The sequence below is a fragment of the Heliconius melpomene genome, chromosome 17, assembly GCF_056956725.1.
Source record: "Heliconius melpomene rosina isolate 202511_hmr_F chromosome 17, ASM5695672v1, whole genome shotgun sequence".
Classification (NCBI taxonomy): domain Eukaryota; kingdom Metazoa; phylum Arthropoda; class Insecta; order Lepidoptera; family Nymphalidae; genus Heliconius; species Heliconius melpomene.
This window is the reverse complement of record NC_140405.1, coordinates 9,410,800-9,426,560: the sequence shown is the minus strand read 5'-3', so window position 1 is coordinate 9,426,560 and position 15,761 is coordinate 9,410,800. Positions and strand designations below refer to the sequence as shown.

At 32.6% G+C, this 15,761-nt stretch overlaps 1 protein-coding gene and 1 long non-coding RNA gene across 2 annotated transcripts; both read left to right on the top strand.

The window, feature by feature from the left end:
• The first annotated feature begins 3,983 nt into the window (after positions 1–3,983).
• On the top strand, positions 3,984–9,431 carry LOC146530202 (uncharacterized). The gene is made up of 2 exons (XR_014878968.1): positions 3,984–4,260; positions 8,080–9,431. It is a non-coding gene; the product is annotated as an uncharacterized LOC146530202 (long non-coding RNA).
• A 1,727-nt stretch (positions 9,432–11,158) lies between these two features.
• Positions 11,159–12,659, top strand: LOC146530201 (uncharacterized). The gene is made up of 2 exons (XM_085200967.1): positions 11,159–11,312; positions 11,480–12,659. Exons 1-2 carry the CDS (start codon positions 11,234–11,236, stop codon positions 12,262–12,264), a joined length of 864 nt encoding a protein of 287 aa, XP_085057093.1. The 5' UTR covers positions 11,159–11,233; the 3' UTR covers positions 12,265–12,659.
• The last annotated feature ends 3,102 nt before the right edge of the window (positions 12,660–15,761 follow it).

The window sequence follows — 15,761 nt, the reverse complement described above, 5'->3', positions numbered from 1 at the left end:
ATTTTGAAAAATTTTTACCCTAAAGGGGTGAAATAAGGGGTTCAAAGTTTGTATGGAAAAAAAATTATATCGGCACCGATTTTTATAAAATTTGAAATTTAGATATTTAAAAGTATTTAATTGAACACGTGTTTCATCGTTTTCTAGAATTCTCCCCCTAAGGGTGCAAATAAGGGGTTGAAAGTTTGTATAGAATTTTTTTTAAATCGGCACCAATTTTTATAAAATTTGAAATTCAGACTCTTAAAAGTATTTAATTGAACACATGTTTAATGGTTTTCTAGAATTCTTCCCCTGAGGGTGCAAATAAGGGGTTGAAAGTTTGTATGGAAAAATCTTTAAAACGCCACCGATTATTATAAAATTTTTAATTTAGACTCTTAAAAATATTTAATTGAACATGTGTTTCATGGTTTTCTAGAATTCACCCCCTAAGGGTGCAAATAAGGGGTTGAAAGTTTGTATGGAAAAATCTTTAAATCGCCACCGATTTTTATAAAATTTTAAATTTAGACTCTTAAAAATATTTCATTGAACATAAGTTTCGTGGTTTATTTTAATTCATCCCCTAGGGGTGTAAATAAGGGGTTGAAAGTTTATATAGAAAAATCTTTAAATCGCCACTGATTTTTATAAAATTTGAAATTGAGACTCTTAAAAATATTTTATTGAACACGTGTTTCAAAGTTTATTAGAATTCACCCCTAAGCAATAAGCAAGCGAAGCTGCGCGCGTCCGCTAGTCTATATATATAAAAGGACTTGTCCTCACTGACTGAGGTAAGACGCACGCACAGCCGTAACTGCTGATGGTAGAAACGTTAAATTTGGACAAAAGTTTACTTTCGTAATCTGGACATCCACTAAGAAGGGATTTTGAAAAATTTTAACCCTAAAGGGGTGAAATAGAGGTTCAAAGTTTGTATGGAAAAAAAATTAAATCGGCACCGATTTTTATAAAATTTGAAATTTAGATTTTAAAAAGTATTTCATTGAATACGTGTTTCATAGTTTTCTAGAATTCTGCCCCTAAGGGTGCAAATAAGGGGTTGAAAGTTTGTATAGATTTTTTTTAAATTGTCACCAATTTTTATAAAATTGGAAATTCAGACTCTTAAACGTATATAATTAAACACATGTTTCATGGTTTTCTAGAATTCACCCCCTAAGGGTGCAAATAAGGGGTTGAAAGTTTGTAAGGAAAAATCTTTAAATCGCCACCGATTTTTATAAAATTTGAAATTTAGACTCTTAAAAATATTTCATTGAACACATGTTTCATGGGTTATTAGAATTCACCCTTAAATACGCAAGCGAAGCTGCGCGCGTCCGCTAGTCTATATATATAAAAGGACTTGTCCTCACTGACTGAGGTAAGACGCACGCACAGCCGTAACCGCTGTGCGTAGAAACGTTAAATTTAGACAGATGTTTACTTTTGTATTCTGGACATCCACTAAGAAGGGAATTTGAAAAATTTTAACCCTAAAGGGGAGAAATAGGGGTTGAAAGTTTGTATGGAAAAAAAATTAAATCGGCACCGATTTTTATAAAATTTGAAATTTAGATTTTTAAAAGTATTTAATTGAATACGTGTTTCATCGTTTTCTAGAATTCTCTCCTTAAGGGTGCAAATAAGGGGTTGAAAATTGTATAGAAAAATCTTTAAAACGCCACCGATTATTATAAAATTTGAAATTTAGACTCTTAAAAATATTTAATTGAACATGTGTTTCATGGTTTTCTAGAATTCACCCCCTAAGGGTGCAAATAAGGGGTTGAAAGTTTGTATGGAAAAATCTTTAAAACGCCACCGATTTTTATAAAATTTGAAATTTAGACCCTTAATAATATTTCATTGAACACATGTTTCGTGGTTTATTAGAATTCACCCCTAAATACGTAAGCGAAGCTGCGCGCGTCCGCTAGTTGATTAATATACGTATAATTTTCAATTGTTACTGGAGTTTAATACAAATATTTGAAATGTAAATATAAAAAAGTAAAACATGAGTGTAAATGTAAAAAAGTAAAACTAGATGCTGTAGACCTAGAGCAGAATTTTCTATTTTCCCTTGTTTTGTATTTTAACTTAAAATATGAGTTTGTAAATGTTAATTCAGCCAAGATGTTTTGTAAACATAAGTTTCTGCTTTTATTTTGTTACGTCCTTTTACAGCATAAAACTTGTAATCCTATATCTTATAAAACAAAGTCGCTTTTCGTGTCTGTCTGTTGTTTCTAACTCTTCTTCTTCTAAACCACCCAACGGATTTTGATACGGTCTTCACCATTAAGTCGGGTGTTTTTTGTAGTAGGTTTATATATAGTTTATTATTTGTACATTCTTATGTAAATTAACATAAATACGATAAATGTGTATAAAGTCCTACCCGTTGAGACACTTTCGCGCATGCGCTGCTCTAATGTTAAGTACTACATGAAAAAAATGTACTGGAGTATTGTTCCTCTTAATGAGATCTACAAAAAAGTCCGCAAGAGCATATTCGTATCTTTTAAGAATAACGTGTAGTGATCATTTTTCTGTCTAAAAATAATAATTTCAATATATTTTTTATTGTGAGGGATATTTTTCCATAATGATATTAATCCTTATCCTTTAAAATACTTTATTAATTTTCTACGTTAAACGAAGATAAAATTTGCTTTTTACAATATTTCGAAATTGCGAATAGTTTTACAGAAAAACGCATTTAATTGTTGACACATCCCGCCGTTGACACATCAGCTGTATGTTACTCAAGTTTCACTTATCCCTTACTCTCAGCATATAAATAAGTACATTAGTTACGTTGGCCATTTAATGTAGACCAAAACTGTCTTTTACTGTTTTTCATTTTAATAAGTACTTTGGAAGTTGTTACAATATCAAAAAATCCTTGCTGAGAAACGGCTCGCTACTCGCCATGCGTCCGCCGCGCCCGCCTGCCTTACACGCATCGGTGGTTCAGTGGTAGAATGCTCGCCTGCCACGCCGACGCCCCGGGTTCGATTCCCGGCCCATGCATTCTATTTAATTTTCCTCACAAGCAGCCACGTCGTGCTTGCTTTTCATCAGGGACAGAATACCCCTTTCAGCATTAACCACAAGCTCGAAAAAAAAAACCCGCCTGTCTCTATAGCAACGAAGATTTAGTTAGATGCGTTTGCACGTATTGGATAATTGGAGTTGAATGTATTATTTAAGCGCGATATATTTGGTTTCACATTTTTTGTAGTAGTTATTAGTAGGTAGGTTTTCGTTTATAATTTCTTCCGTTTAAAAATAGTCATTTAACTATCTAAAAATAGTCATTTAAATATATTTTAATAAGTACTTGAAAAGATTAGTAGCACAGATTTAAAATTACGATACCTACTAAAAAACCCTTTCTTTGTAAAACAATTGGAAAATCCTTATTGAAACTACAAAAATGCGGGTTGCATTAGGGTTTCATTCATTTTCACATTATCTTAAGTGCTTTGCAAACATATATTACATGAATAATCCAGTAGTTAAAGCGGGCGAAGCCGCAAGAGGGTCGCTAGTTATTATTATATAACAAGTCAGTTAGTTCATTTTTAACACAAACCAAAATAGCAAAGAAGAACTTAACAGTTCTTTTGATCTTAAGAATCGTATATTCTCAATTGTTTTAAGGGGCTGTAATCGTGGATGCTTAAAATAGCTTTCAGCTTGATATGGAGGTGCGTGGAGAGCATGGAGACGTAATCTTGAGAAAAAAAATCTTGACCCTATAACGGTTCGATTTTTTTCGTTTGAGGTACGGAACCCTAAAAGTAAAGTTTTAATTCAATAAACACATATATTTGTAACATACTAGCACGATTATAGAGCAAAAACTATGTTTTACATAACTGCTTTGTGAGTAATATATAAGATATATTTTCCTTACTTTGGTAACCTTCATAAAACAAGTATTTTTTAATATATACGTAACACTATTTATTGAATTTAAAATATCTATCAAAAACAATTCATTTTGGTTTCTGTATACTAAATTTACACAGCTCCTTATTTTAAAATATTAATAATTGAAACTAAATTTACGTCTGATAAATAAACTGATTTCTGTGATTTAAAGTTATGATTCTCATATCAGTCAGTCGAGTGTTATTATTCACTAAAGGTGGTTGGTGGTTAACCTTAAAAGACAATAGAAATTAAAAAGTAAAATGAATTTCCATTTTTTAAATATATTAATTGTGGTTATACTATGTTTGGGATTTGGATTAAAAGGTAGTAAATATATATAAATATATTATACGGTTCTTTTATGATATTTTTAAAATTTTGGATATTAATCTTGACTTTATAAATTAACTTAATTCCTTAAAAAAATACGACTTAAGTTCAATTTTGGGTTATTGTACATATGACTAGTATTTTTTTTTTAATTTTATAATAAATAGATGTTTTTATTTAAGTTATGTTAACCGAGCATTTTATTTTACCGGAATAACATATTTGTTAAAGAAACAGAAAAATATATATAACGTTAAACTTAACTAATTATTAAAATTAAATTAATTACTTAGGTTTAATTTAATGTTATATACATTTATGGTTTTTATCAATTTTACTCTTTCTTTAAAGTTGTTTGAATTGTATATAATAATGACTATTTAATAGCCACATTCTTCAGAGGCTATGAGATAAGTGACGTCACATTCTGGTAGCTTGCACATATTAAAAACAAAATGTCAGTTTATTTTGGTAGTAATTATTATTTTTTCAAATTACTTGTGTACACAAAATAAATATTGTTTTTTGTAACTATTAGCAGTTTTATTTAATTAAATTTAATTTATTATTTATAGAATTAGATATTTTACTTAATAAATTTTTCGAATTTAAATGATTATATACCTATATATAGCAAAGCAAAACAAGGAAGGAAACTTGCGCTTAAGTTTGAAACCCGTTTTACTACTGCTTGTATCTAATAAATAAATGATACAAGAGTTATCATTTTTTTTTATAAAATCTTGTTTGAATTCTTTAAGAAAATATAATGTCTATATCTTGTATGCTGTTTGTAGATGTAATATCGTTATTATCGTTATCCTTTTTAGTTACAATTCTTACTAGGGGTCTTATGGTTTCTAATGGTTTTTCCCCATAGTTTCTGATTGCTTGTGATTAATATCTTTTAATTGTATGGGTATTTATCATGAGTAATGAAAAATGTATTTTATTCGAGTGAAAATAAAAACTTCCGTTAGATGTTTTTAGTAAGATTTTCTTATTTTGAAACGTTGTTAAAACAAAGGGACGTGGTAAGTTCTGCCATTTAACACGTAGTCTCAAATTGGTGTAAAAAATTGAGAACTGTTACCTCTAGGTTTTTTCTGCCTGCAATATGAAAGATTTGGCATGAATCAAAAAATATATATTTATAAAGATAATATTTTTATTGTACATATACATATATAGACAACCAATTATGCCTTTAAATATGGGTAATATTAAATGTATATGCGGTATGAATATTTAACATATCATTTAATAATAATAATAATTTAATTTAACATAACATTTAATAATAATCATTAAATAAATACCAATAAATCATTAAAATAGGATTGCATTTCAGATTTATGTTCTTTTACTTAATTTCCATTTAAAATATTATTATCTCTCGCCTCTAAAATAGAAAATCTTATCATTAATATAATTATTAGTCTTGAATAGTTTTTATCTCCATTTTAAGTGTTTGTAAAATAGATTTAATGTTTTCTTTTATTATAAGTAAACTCATATTGTGTACGCAGTAGATTATATATTTTTTTCTTAAAAAAAAAAATTTTAAATAAAATTATTTTGATAATGAAAAAGTTTATTACTCTTAGAGAAGTATAATAATAATTATTTAATTAACTTAATAAGAATATCAATTTACATTAATTAGTTAATGTACAACAGATGGTCACCTGCTTGCTGGTATCAGCTCGATGTTATTCATTGACGTATTTCATGATTGACAAGCTTAATATAAATTAGTAATTTTGATATAATATAAAATATATATTTGACACCGTTACAACGCACTATAAGTATGTAAGCGCGACGGTAGTGGGTTCGATTCTCGCACAGGGCAATGAATTATTTTCATTTTGCCACCTAGAACAAAGTGCGTTGAATTCCGCTGTGTGAAATCGAGTATAAAACATAAATGGAAGTTTCTTGACTTAAAAATATAAAAAAAACATATTTCTTATTATCTTAATATTTTTAAGTAATGGAACCTATGGCCACTATATTTTTGGAAAATATTTCAATTGAACAACACTAAGACGAATAGAGATAAATATATATTGGTTTTCAAAAGGAGAAATTATTAAATTAACAGTAAGTAATTCGCGATACAAAGTAGCGACGAGAAACAAAATAATCGGCATGCTTATCAAAGTAGCAATTTAACCAAGGCCACCCAACACGAGAATTATTTTTTTAACACGGTTAATAATAAAATTGTTTTTTATATAAAAATATATATATATATTAAAAACATTGATGGCACAATGAATTTAACCAGACAAGTAGATTGGTTAAACTATTGGTTAACGATTACCGTGCATCGTCAATAAAATTATCAAATTAATTATGTTGTCGCGGTAAAGCGCGGCGTTGGGTTCTCCCACTCAATTCACAATGCCTCCAGAAATTGGCGGAAAAAGGAGAATAGAGTGCCTAAATACTAGGTTGTTTTTTGTCTACCTTGTTGTGTGCGAATACCGTCACAGTAGATTAATCTAATCTAAGCTGCAAGTCTCGGTTGACCTCAAAGAGTCCAAACGAACCATTTGGACACCTCTCCTTATGTATAAGATCTATGAATCTGAGGTATTATTAAATAATTTATTGTATTAATAATGTTGCTTACTTATAAAATTGCCAAATGAATTCTCATGTATTACTGAAGTATTATTATACTTGTATAGTATAATAATAAATGTTTGTACATATGAGTATATCTATATATATAAAAGGACTTGTCCTTACTGACTGAGGTAAGACGCACGCACAGCCGTAACCGCTGTGCGTAGAAACGTTAAATTTGGACAAAAGTTTACTTTCGTAATCTGGACATCCACTAAGAAGGGATTTTGAAAAATTTTAACCCTAAAGGGGTGAAATAGGGGTTCAAAGTTTGTATGGAAAAAAATTTAAATCGGCACCGATTTTTATAAAATTTGAAATTTAGATTTTTAAAAGTATTTAATTGAATACGTGTTTCATCGTTTTATAGAATTCTCCCACTAAGGGTGCAAATAAGGGGTTGAAAGTTTGTATAGGTTTTTTTTAAATCGTCACCAATTTTTATAAGACTCTTAAACGACTCTTAAAAGACTCTTAAACGTATATAATTAAACACATGTTTCATGATTTTCTAGAATTCACCCCCTAAGGGTGCAAATAAGGGATTGAAAGTCTGTATGGGAAGATTCTTAAATCGCCACCGATTCTTATAAAATTTGAAATTTAGACTCTTAAAAATATTTAATTGAACACATGTTTCATGGGTTAGAATTCCCCCTAAATACGCAAGCGAAGCTGCGCGCGTCCGCTAGTATATTATAATTACTATTGAAAACATTCATTTAATGAATTATTTCGATATATTTGTATATTGCTTTTATAATGTAAATATGCGCTCTACTTCCGTAATACAATACAACCGATTCCTCTGTAAACTCCCTCGTATAGGTATTATCTTGGAAGTAGGTCAACTATAACAAATACCAATCTTGTATCCAATTCTACTTAGCGAATGTGTTTTTAGTCCTTTTTTTTTCAAAAAAAAATGTAAATTAGTTCCATTTCTATAGGGGTAGAAATGTTTAATAGTATATGTTTCTTTTTTATTTATTTTATGATTGATTGATTAATTAACATTTAAATTTAAATAAATATTTCATTTCCTCGCGTGGATGATAAATATATAGAAATCGGGGATCGAACCCGCAACCAGTCGAGTTTACAATCTCACACTTTTTTATGAACACACAATTAATTATGAATTAGTTTTGAAACGTTTTTACTTTTCAATTCCAGTGGGAGACGCTGCTCGAATAGGAAAACGGTGTCCCTACGACTGCACACAATACTGTCATACAAGAGGGAAACCAGCGGGCTATTGCATACGTACAAGTTGTCATTGTAGAAGAACGAATTATTTATTGAATAATGAGTAATGTACTCGTATATATAAATATACGTCTTTATCTACGTTTTAATGTGAAATTGTGTACAAAAATGTTTTTAATATAAAAATATATTTCGACTATATGCCATAAAATGTAAAGTTAAAAATATAAATTTAGTTATTCCCTTAGGCTAAGAAAAGCTAATAAGAGCTGTGTGTGAGTTTCCATGGTTTTTTTTGTTAAAATCTCAGAAACAGATAAGAAATATGGAATGTAGGTTAGAAGAATTAAACTTTCAAAAAGCTAGAAATAAATATTTCTGATATGTCAAATCGAAACTTGATTTATTTATTAGTAACAGGTTCTAGCCCAATCATCATCATCTTAGATGCAAATTTGTTTGTCCTCTACGCGTTCGTTCAACTTAGAGAACAACAAGCTAGAGTGTTGTCTTTGTTTGATCGGCCTTCCTGTTGCACCGTTCACATATAAAATGTACTGTAGGATTCTTGAACCATTAATCATTAAGAAGCCATCAAATTGGAATAATTAAACTAAATATTAGACATTTTAAAAGAATAATTAATCATTTAAAAGAATAATTAATAATGGTTGTTGGTTGAATAAAATATTTTCATTTTCATGCTTTTTTAAAAGTACGATACTGAGCATTGCACTTGCACTTGAGCATTTAACATCGGGGGCACAAAGCCGACCGACTCCAAAAACAACGGATTTTAAACAGTAAATAGGTATATATAAGTATAAGTAATTTTATTTATTTAATTTAAAGTTATTAAAATATTTTTATTCTACTTTTTAGTATAAGTTTATATTTGTGCATAGTTTTGAAGTCGGGATTATTTTTTTGTATTATTTTCTAAATTTTTTTACGAGTAGGGTCCTCTAACAAGAAGTTATTTTTTTTGTTGTTATAATAGCCTTTTTTACTCATACAATTATATTTAGCTAATTTCAATAAGTTAGTATATTAACATTAGAAATATATTTTTTGAAATGTATAGCATATTTTAGGATATTCTGTTACAAATTAGATGGTAAAGTCAACAAATGCTCTCTACATTCAAATGATTGTCAATTTGCAAAACAGTTGTTGATCTATTTACGAAGATAACTGAACCTGGAATGAATGTCCATTTTCCGATGATTGTTATTTAATGACAATTATTAAATAATTATTTTTTATATATGCTTTATTTTCTGTTGTGTTATTTTATTATTAAAGAGTTGTCGCCCGTCTTTGTTTGCTTAGACTTTACTGCCTTAAACCTACTTCCCGTTGGAATATCATGAATTCCCTAAGAAAATTACATGCTAAATGTCAACCATTTATGTTTAGTAATTTTGTCTGTGCGTTTTCTGTAGGTCTCTCTCAACTAGTTTCCCACAAATATGTATATTTACTGCCGATCTAACTATAATATTTTAACAAGACAACATGTGAATCTCTCAAATGTTGGACAGTAAGTGGAAGCCGAGTGTCTTGACACTATGCGTGAATCTAAAACATTTGCAATAACCGATATAGTATCAGTTTTATGCTTAGCATTAAGTTTGAATCTGAAACGTTAGAAATTGAGTGTCCTGACACTAAGCGTGAACACTAAGCTGTGGTAATTTCCTCTGTCCTCACACTAAGAGTGAACCTGAACCTTTTCGAATATTTTAACATTTGCACATATGACTAGTAGTTAGTTCATCTCATCTATAATCAGTTTAATCCCCAAAAGGAATGAACGTGAGTGCCATTACGAAGTTCGCTGCATTAGTTTAATACGTACCTACATACATACGAGGTATGTATTTACGTATTGACATATTGAAAATATATATACAATTTCACCTTTTGTATCCCGCATTTTCCTTGCAGGCAGGGAGAACCTAGGCTGAAGATACCCCGTTTCCTACTTTGCGCCGAATTTTTCGAGGGATTACGCGAGAAATAAAAACATTAATAAATAATAATTCAATCTACCGAGTGGGGATCAAACCCACAGCCGTCATGTTACAGTCACACGCTTGCGCTGTGTTACGGAGGCCTCTCTCTTTACATACTGAAAAGATTATCTATAAGATTATTTATAAGATAAATTTAATTAATTTAAAACTATATTTTTATTTTTGCTAGTCAGTCATCAGTTTTACGTTTTTTTCATATAGTGGGGTGAACAAAGTGAAATTAGCATTTAGACACTCCGTTTTCCGCTTTGATCTCAAATTCGCGCATTCCCAGCCCGCGCCAAATTTATCATACAAATATTACTTTTACATATACATAATATATAGATAAAACAAATTAAATCAACATTTAATATATAGGTGATATTCGTATATCCATACCTATATTATAAATTCGAAAGTAACTCTGTCTGTCTGTCTGTCTGTCTGTCTTTTACGCAATCAGGGCCAAACTGCTAATTTAATTGTGCTAAAATACTCATAGAGAGATACATGAGGGTCTCGGGATGAACATAGGATACTTTTTTTTCTCATATTTGTAATATTTTCGATATATACCAATATATTAAAATACTTATTAATTTGATATGCAATTTATTCCGCCATGTTAATAACAAGCGACGGTTGCTAAGCAACGATATGCAAAGTTTGTTGTTAGAAAACGTCACCCAAAATGAGCTTACTTAACGTATCTCTCTATTGAATTTGAAAATAATTTCATAAATATATTTAATAAATATTCGTATAGTTCAAGCGGGCGTAGCCGCGTTCGGGTCCACTAGTTCTGAATGTAAATTAAATTGTATTTACTTAAAAGCGATTAGTGTGAAGAATGTGAAGTATTCTTAAATAAATAAATACTGTAATGAAACTATGTCAAAGAATGATTATTTTGTGAAGAGTTATAAATAGGTTAAACGTCATACATTATCCGTACGTTTAATGATTCATTAATTGTGTTATCACTAAGAGCAAATCGAGGGGATTTACTACTATTTATATTAGCGTTAAAATTTACTTAATAACGTTAGTATAAAAGTGGAAGTTAATTTTGTGATGGGCACTTGAAATTATTATTCACGATGTGCAACATACATTGCATATCTCTAGTTTTATTCCTAATATTTATAAGACAGATCTACACTGAAGATGTTCCAGTTGGTGAGTACTGAAATGTTTAATTGTAATTATTTCATTTATAATTATTTTATTTTAAGAGCTTAACTGTGACTGTCATTTTTTAAAAGTAGGTTAACTGACTTTTAAATAATTGATAGGGCCACAAGCCGTGTATTAATGCCGAGGCTTAAATACATTCGTTATTTCAGATGAAATTTATTCTTTGGCGGACGACGCAAGCTTCCGGGCCTACATGAGCGGTGTCGATATGGGGATAATTAATACGGAAAAATATCCGTTCGAATCATTCCAAAGGGACGAACGAAGGGTCTTTAGGGATCTTTACTCGGAATATATCTCCATAAATGGTACACTGCCGCTTAATTATGAAGAATGGCTCATAATGAACAACTATGGCATACTACCTGATACACAAGAGTCTTTGTTCAAGAATAGAATAAGTAAACGCAGCACAGCAGATAACAAGCGACGCTTCGTTAATACTGTAAAAAAGGGCGATATTCTTATAACTGGCCGTGGTGTAGGGGGATTAGTGGGCCACTCGGCTATCATGACTACCGATAATTGGGTACTTGAAATGAAAGGGGGACCAGGATGGGAAAGAGGTATAAGCAGCAACAATCGACAAATAGATAAACATGCTTGGTTTGATGCACACAAATCCGACTGGACTACTGTATATCGTTGTCCAGATGGAAACGTGGCTAGAGATGCTGCAGCCTGGGCTGATCACAACTATTATAATCCTAAAGGTGGTGCCAAGAAACTTATTCATGTAACTTACAGGTTAACAACGGATATGAAATCGAAGAATCCAAGCTATTGTTCTAAGCTAGTAATACAAGCTTATTACTTTGGAACTGGAAGAAGGCAAGTCATATCGAATTCTATTGCTGGAAGAATTATTGTACCAACGTCAATTCCTACGTTCTTCTTAAGTCCTTATAGACTTGTCAGTAAAGGAAGATTTTAATCTGCATTGATGAAGTTGTTTGAGGTTGTGTGAAGTTAACCAGAGTTAAATTATAATACTTTCTTATATTGAATTTGAATATGGTTCAAAGTTACTATTAAAAAATATATTTTTTTAATGAAAAATATGAATTATCTAGGCTAATATAATAATAAATAGAACCTTAAACGAATGAACCAAAGTATTGTAAGGTATACTATTATTTTTTATTTAATTTCTTTTGAACTTAGATTTATTCTTAGCTTTTACTATATATTAGGCTATAAGGTAAACACGAAGTGTTCACAAGGGATTTGCGAAATGTTTTAAATGTCTTCTGCAAATATATTCGACTTTACCTCATAACAAGCATTTTTTTACACCAAAATTTAAATAAATAAAATTGATGCCATCTATATCTTTTTTTTATTTCCTGTAGGAATACCCCTTTTTGCGCTTACTTATTACTAGAATAAATATCATGAAATTTATAAAGTGGCTTAATGTTACGATATATGAAACGAAAATATCTTTTTATAAACAACCTATATTAAATATAAGTTTTTTTATAAAAATAACAATCGATTAAAGCGCCATCCACTCACTCGATATTCCTTAGAGATTTTATTTAATTAGTCTAAGTTGACTTTATTGAAATAATTCGAAGAGGTTCTATATATATAGATTTAATAATTTCTTTGTTATATTTAGATATTTCAATGAATACTGTAAATATATTTAAAACTAGCAGACCCGCGAACTTCGTATCGCCTTACAGTCGATTCTTTTTTTTTAATATGTATTCTACTATTCGGGACACCGGGTCAGCTAGTAAGATAAAAAAATAAAGAAAGTTGATAAGTCAACAATTATATAATATCAAAAAAAAAAACTTAAATCACTTTAAATTCTTGTAATATTCATTAAAAATTACAATAAAAATAACAATTTCCGATATCTTATTATTTTTACTTATTCTAAATTCAGTTTCATTTTCATTGTAGAACTTTATGGTACCCGTTATTTTTTGTTTGGTTATCTGGCGCGTAAACAAACAGAGCAGATGGTTTTCCAACACGGGAACAGGCAACATACAATAGACCATGCGAGAAACATGAGTTTTCTATATTAATACCACAAACACTTAATAACTGCCCTTGAGATTTGTTTATAGTCATTGCGAAATCAAGCCGTACTGGAAACTGTAGTCTTTTAAGCTCGTATGGTATGTCAGTCGAAATCATTGGGATGCCCCGCATCATCAAAAAGTCTTCTCCTTTATACTTTCCTTTCAATATGATTGCTTCTATTACGTTATTCATTATTTTTTTATCGCTAATCGTGTGCCTTTACAAAGTTTCGCAAAATTACAACTACACATACAAGCTTTAATTGAAGATTCTTCTTCTTCCTGGCATTAATCCCGGCTATTGCCAGGGTCTGCCTTCCTAGTCAAACTACTCCACTTTGCACGATCTTTTGCGTCCTCGGTGGTTAGACCATTGGCTCTCATGTGCTGCATCACGACATCCAACCAGCGCTTCCGCGCTTGACGCTTTGGGCGTCCGGGAGGTCGCGTCCCAGGAACTGGTATAGCAAGGCACTTGCGTCCGACATAGTTCGTAGGCCGGCGCGTAACATGGCCAAACCATCTCAAGCGACGCTCTTGGAGCTTATCCGCTACGTCACGGACCCCAAGACTACCTCGAATGAATGTGTTGCGTATGCGGTCAGACCGCGTTACGCCGCACATCCACCTCAGCATCTTCATTTCCGTGACGTGAAGCTCCTGAGTGTGCCGAGATAGTGCTGGCCAACATTCGCTGCCGTATAAAAGAACCGGTCCGACGATGCTCTTGTATATCAGCCCCTTGAGCTTGGGCGGTATTCTGCGGTCGCAGACCACACCAGTGACCTCTCGCCATTTGGCCCAGGCAGCGCTTATCCGGCCATGGACATCGTGATCGATGCCTCCAGACTCGTGCATAACGGATCCAAGGTACCTGAACTTCTCCGACTTAACGGCTGGCTCAGGACCTATAAGGATGGTGCTCGAGTCCCGGCTCCCGCAGGCCATGTACTCTGTCTTCGACACATTTAGTTTAAGACCGCCGTTCTCAAGCGTACCCTTCCAGAGGTTCACTTTACCCTCCAGCGTCAGTAGGTTCTCGGCAATGAGTGCTATGTCGTCGGCATACATCATCAGCCATGGAGGCTGGTCCTGGATGTGAGCCGAGACAGTATCGAGCACTACATTGAATAAGAACGGACTAAGAGCCGAGCCCTGGTGAACCCCCACTGTAATCGGGAAGGGTCTAGTGTCGCCAACAGCAGTCCTAACCATAGAAGCGGAATCGTAGTACATGCCTCTGATAATCTCAATATAGGCCTCAGGGATCCCTTTGGATCGCAATGCCCACCAGATACACTGACGAGACACACAGTCAAAGGCCTTCTGCAGATCTAAAAAGGCCACATGCAGAGCTCTCCTTTTTTCCCTGTATGCCTCCATCAAAGTTCTGAGGGCGAAAATGGCGTCCATAGTGCCCGATCCTGGCTGAAATTCATATTGAGACGCAGAGACAGTACACTCTCGGCGGAGCCTGAGGTCGATCATGCACTCGAAGAGCTTCACTCATAAGCTTAATGCCCCTATAACTACCACAATCTTGAACACTGCCCCTTCCCTTGTAAATAGGGGTAATAAAGCTAAGCCGCCACTGATGCGGCATCTTACCAGTGTTCAAGATATGGTTAAAAAGGTCAGTAAGCATGAGTACACCAAGAGAGCCCAACGATTTCCACGCTTCGATCGGAATGTCGTCAGGTCCCACCGCTTTTCCGTTCCTCATTCTTATTCCAGAGGATGTCCTGACTAATATCTGTCCGATATTTGTTTGTGGGCATACGGGTACGCGACCCCGGATCCTCGAGCCGCCACTCTTACATCCTCACCCAGTCCGGAAGAATGGTGTCCCCCTCCCCCCTTCCCCTCCTCCTTTCCTTAGCTCTCTCCTTCTTCTACCTATCCTACTCCTTCTATTTTACTCTCCCCTCGGTTTTTCCCCACAAAGGGGTGGCTCCAATTAAAAACCGCCAACCGCCACTTAAATGGACCATGAAGATTGTTAGGCGGAAACCCTGGCAAATCAAGTGAGTTTAAAAATTCCGGTAGATAGTTCACGAAATCATCTTCATTAGTAGCCGTATCAACTGATTTATATGTCCTCATTACGCCAGGAATGACATCTTGGAAATTGAAATTTAATTCATTTATATCAGTGTGTTTGGCAGCCAGTAAAGCTCTTCCGTTCAACCAACCATGGAACAAATAATTTTCAGCAACATTTGGAAGCACTTTATGATGAATGAGTTCATCTTTGGATTACGTTAACTGACAAAAACGATCAGGAAAGGTGATGCAGCCAATCAGCGCATCTATAGGAAGTTTGCCATTACCAATATCAATGAGTTAATTAGAGAATATGTCTCCAGATTGATCATTTTGCATCATGACA

Bases quoted from the DNA above. Each gene is read 5' to 3' on its own strand.
- LOC146530201 (XM_085200967.1), top strand. From the start codon at position 11,234: ATGTGCAACATACATTGCATATCTCTAGTTTTATTCCTAATATTTATA. The intron at 11,313-11,479 runs GTGAGTACTGAA...TCGTTATTTCAG, and splicing joins CACTGAAGATGTTCCAGTTG to ATGAAATTTATTCTTTGGCG.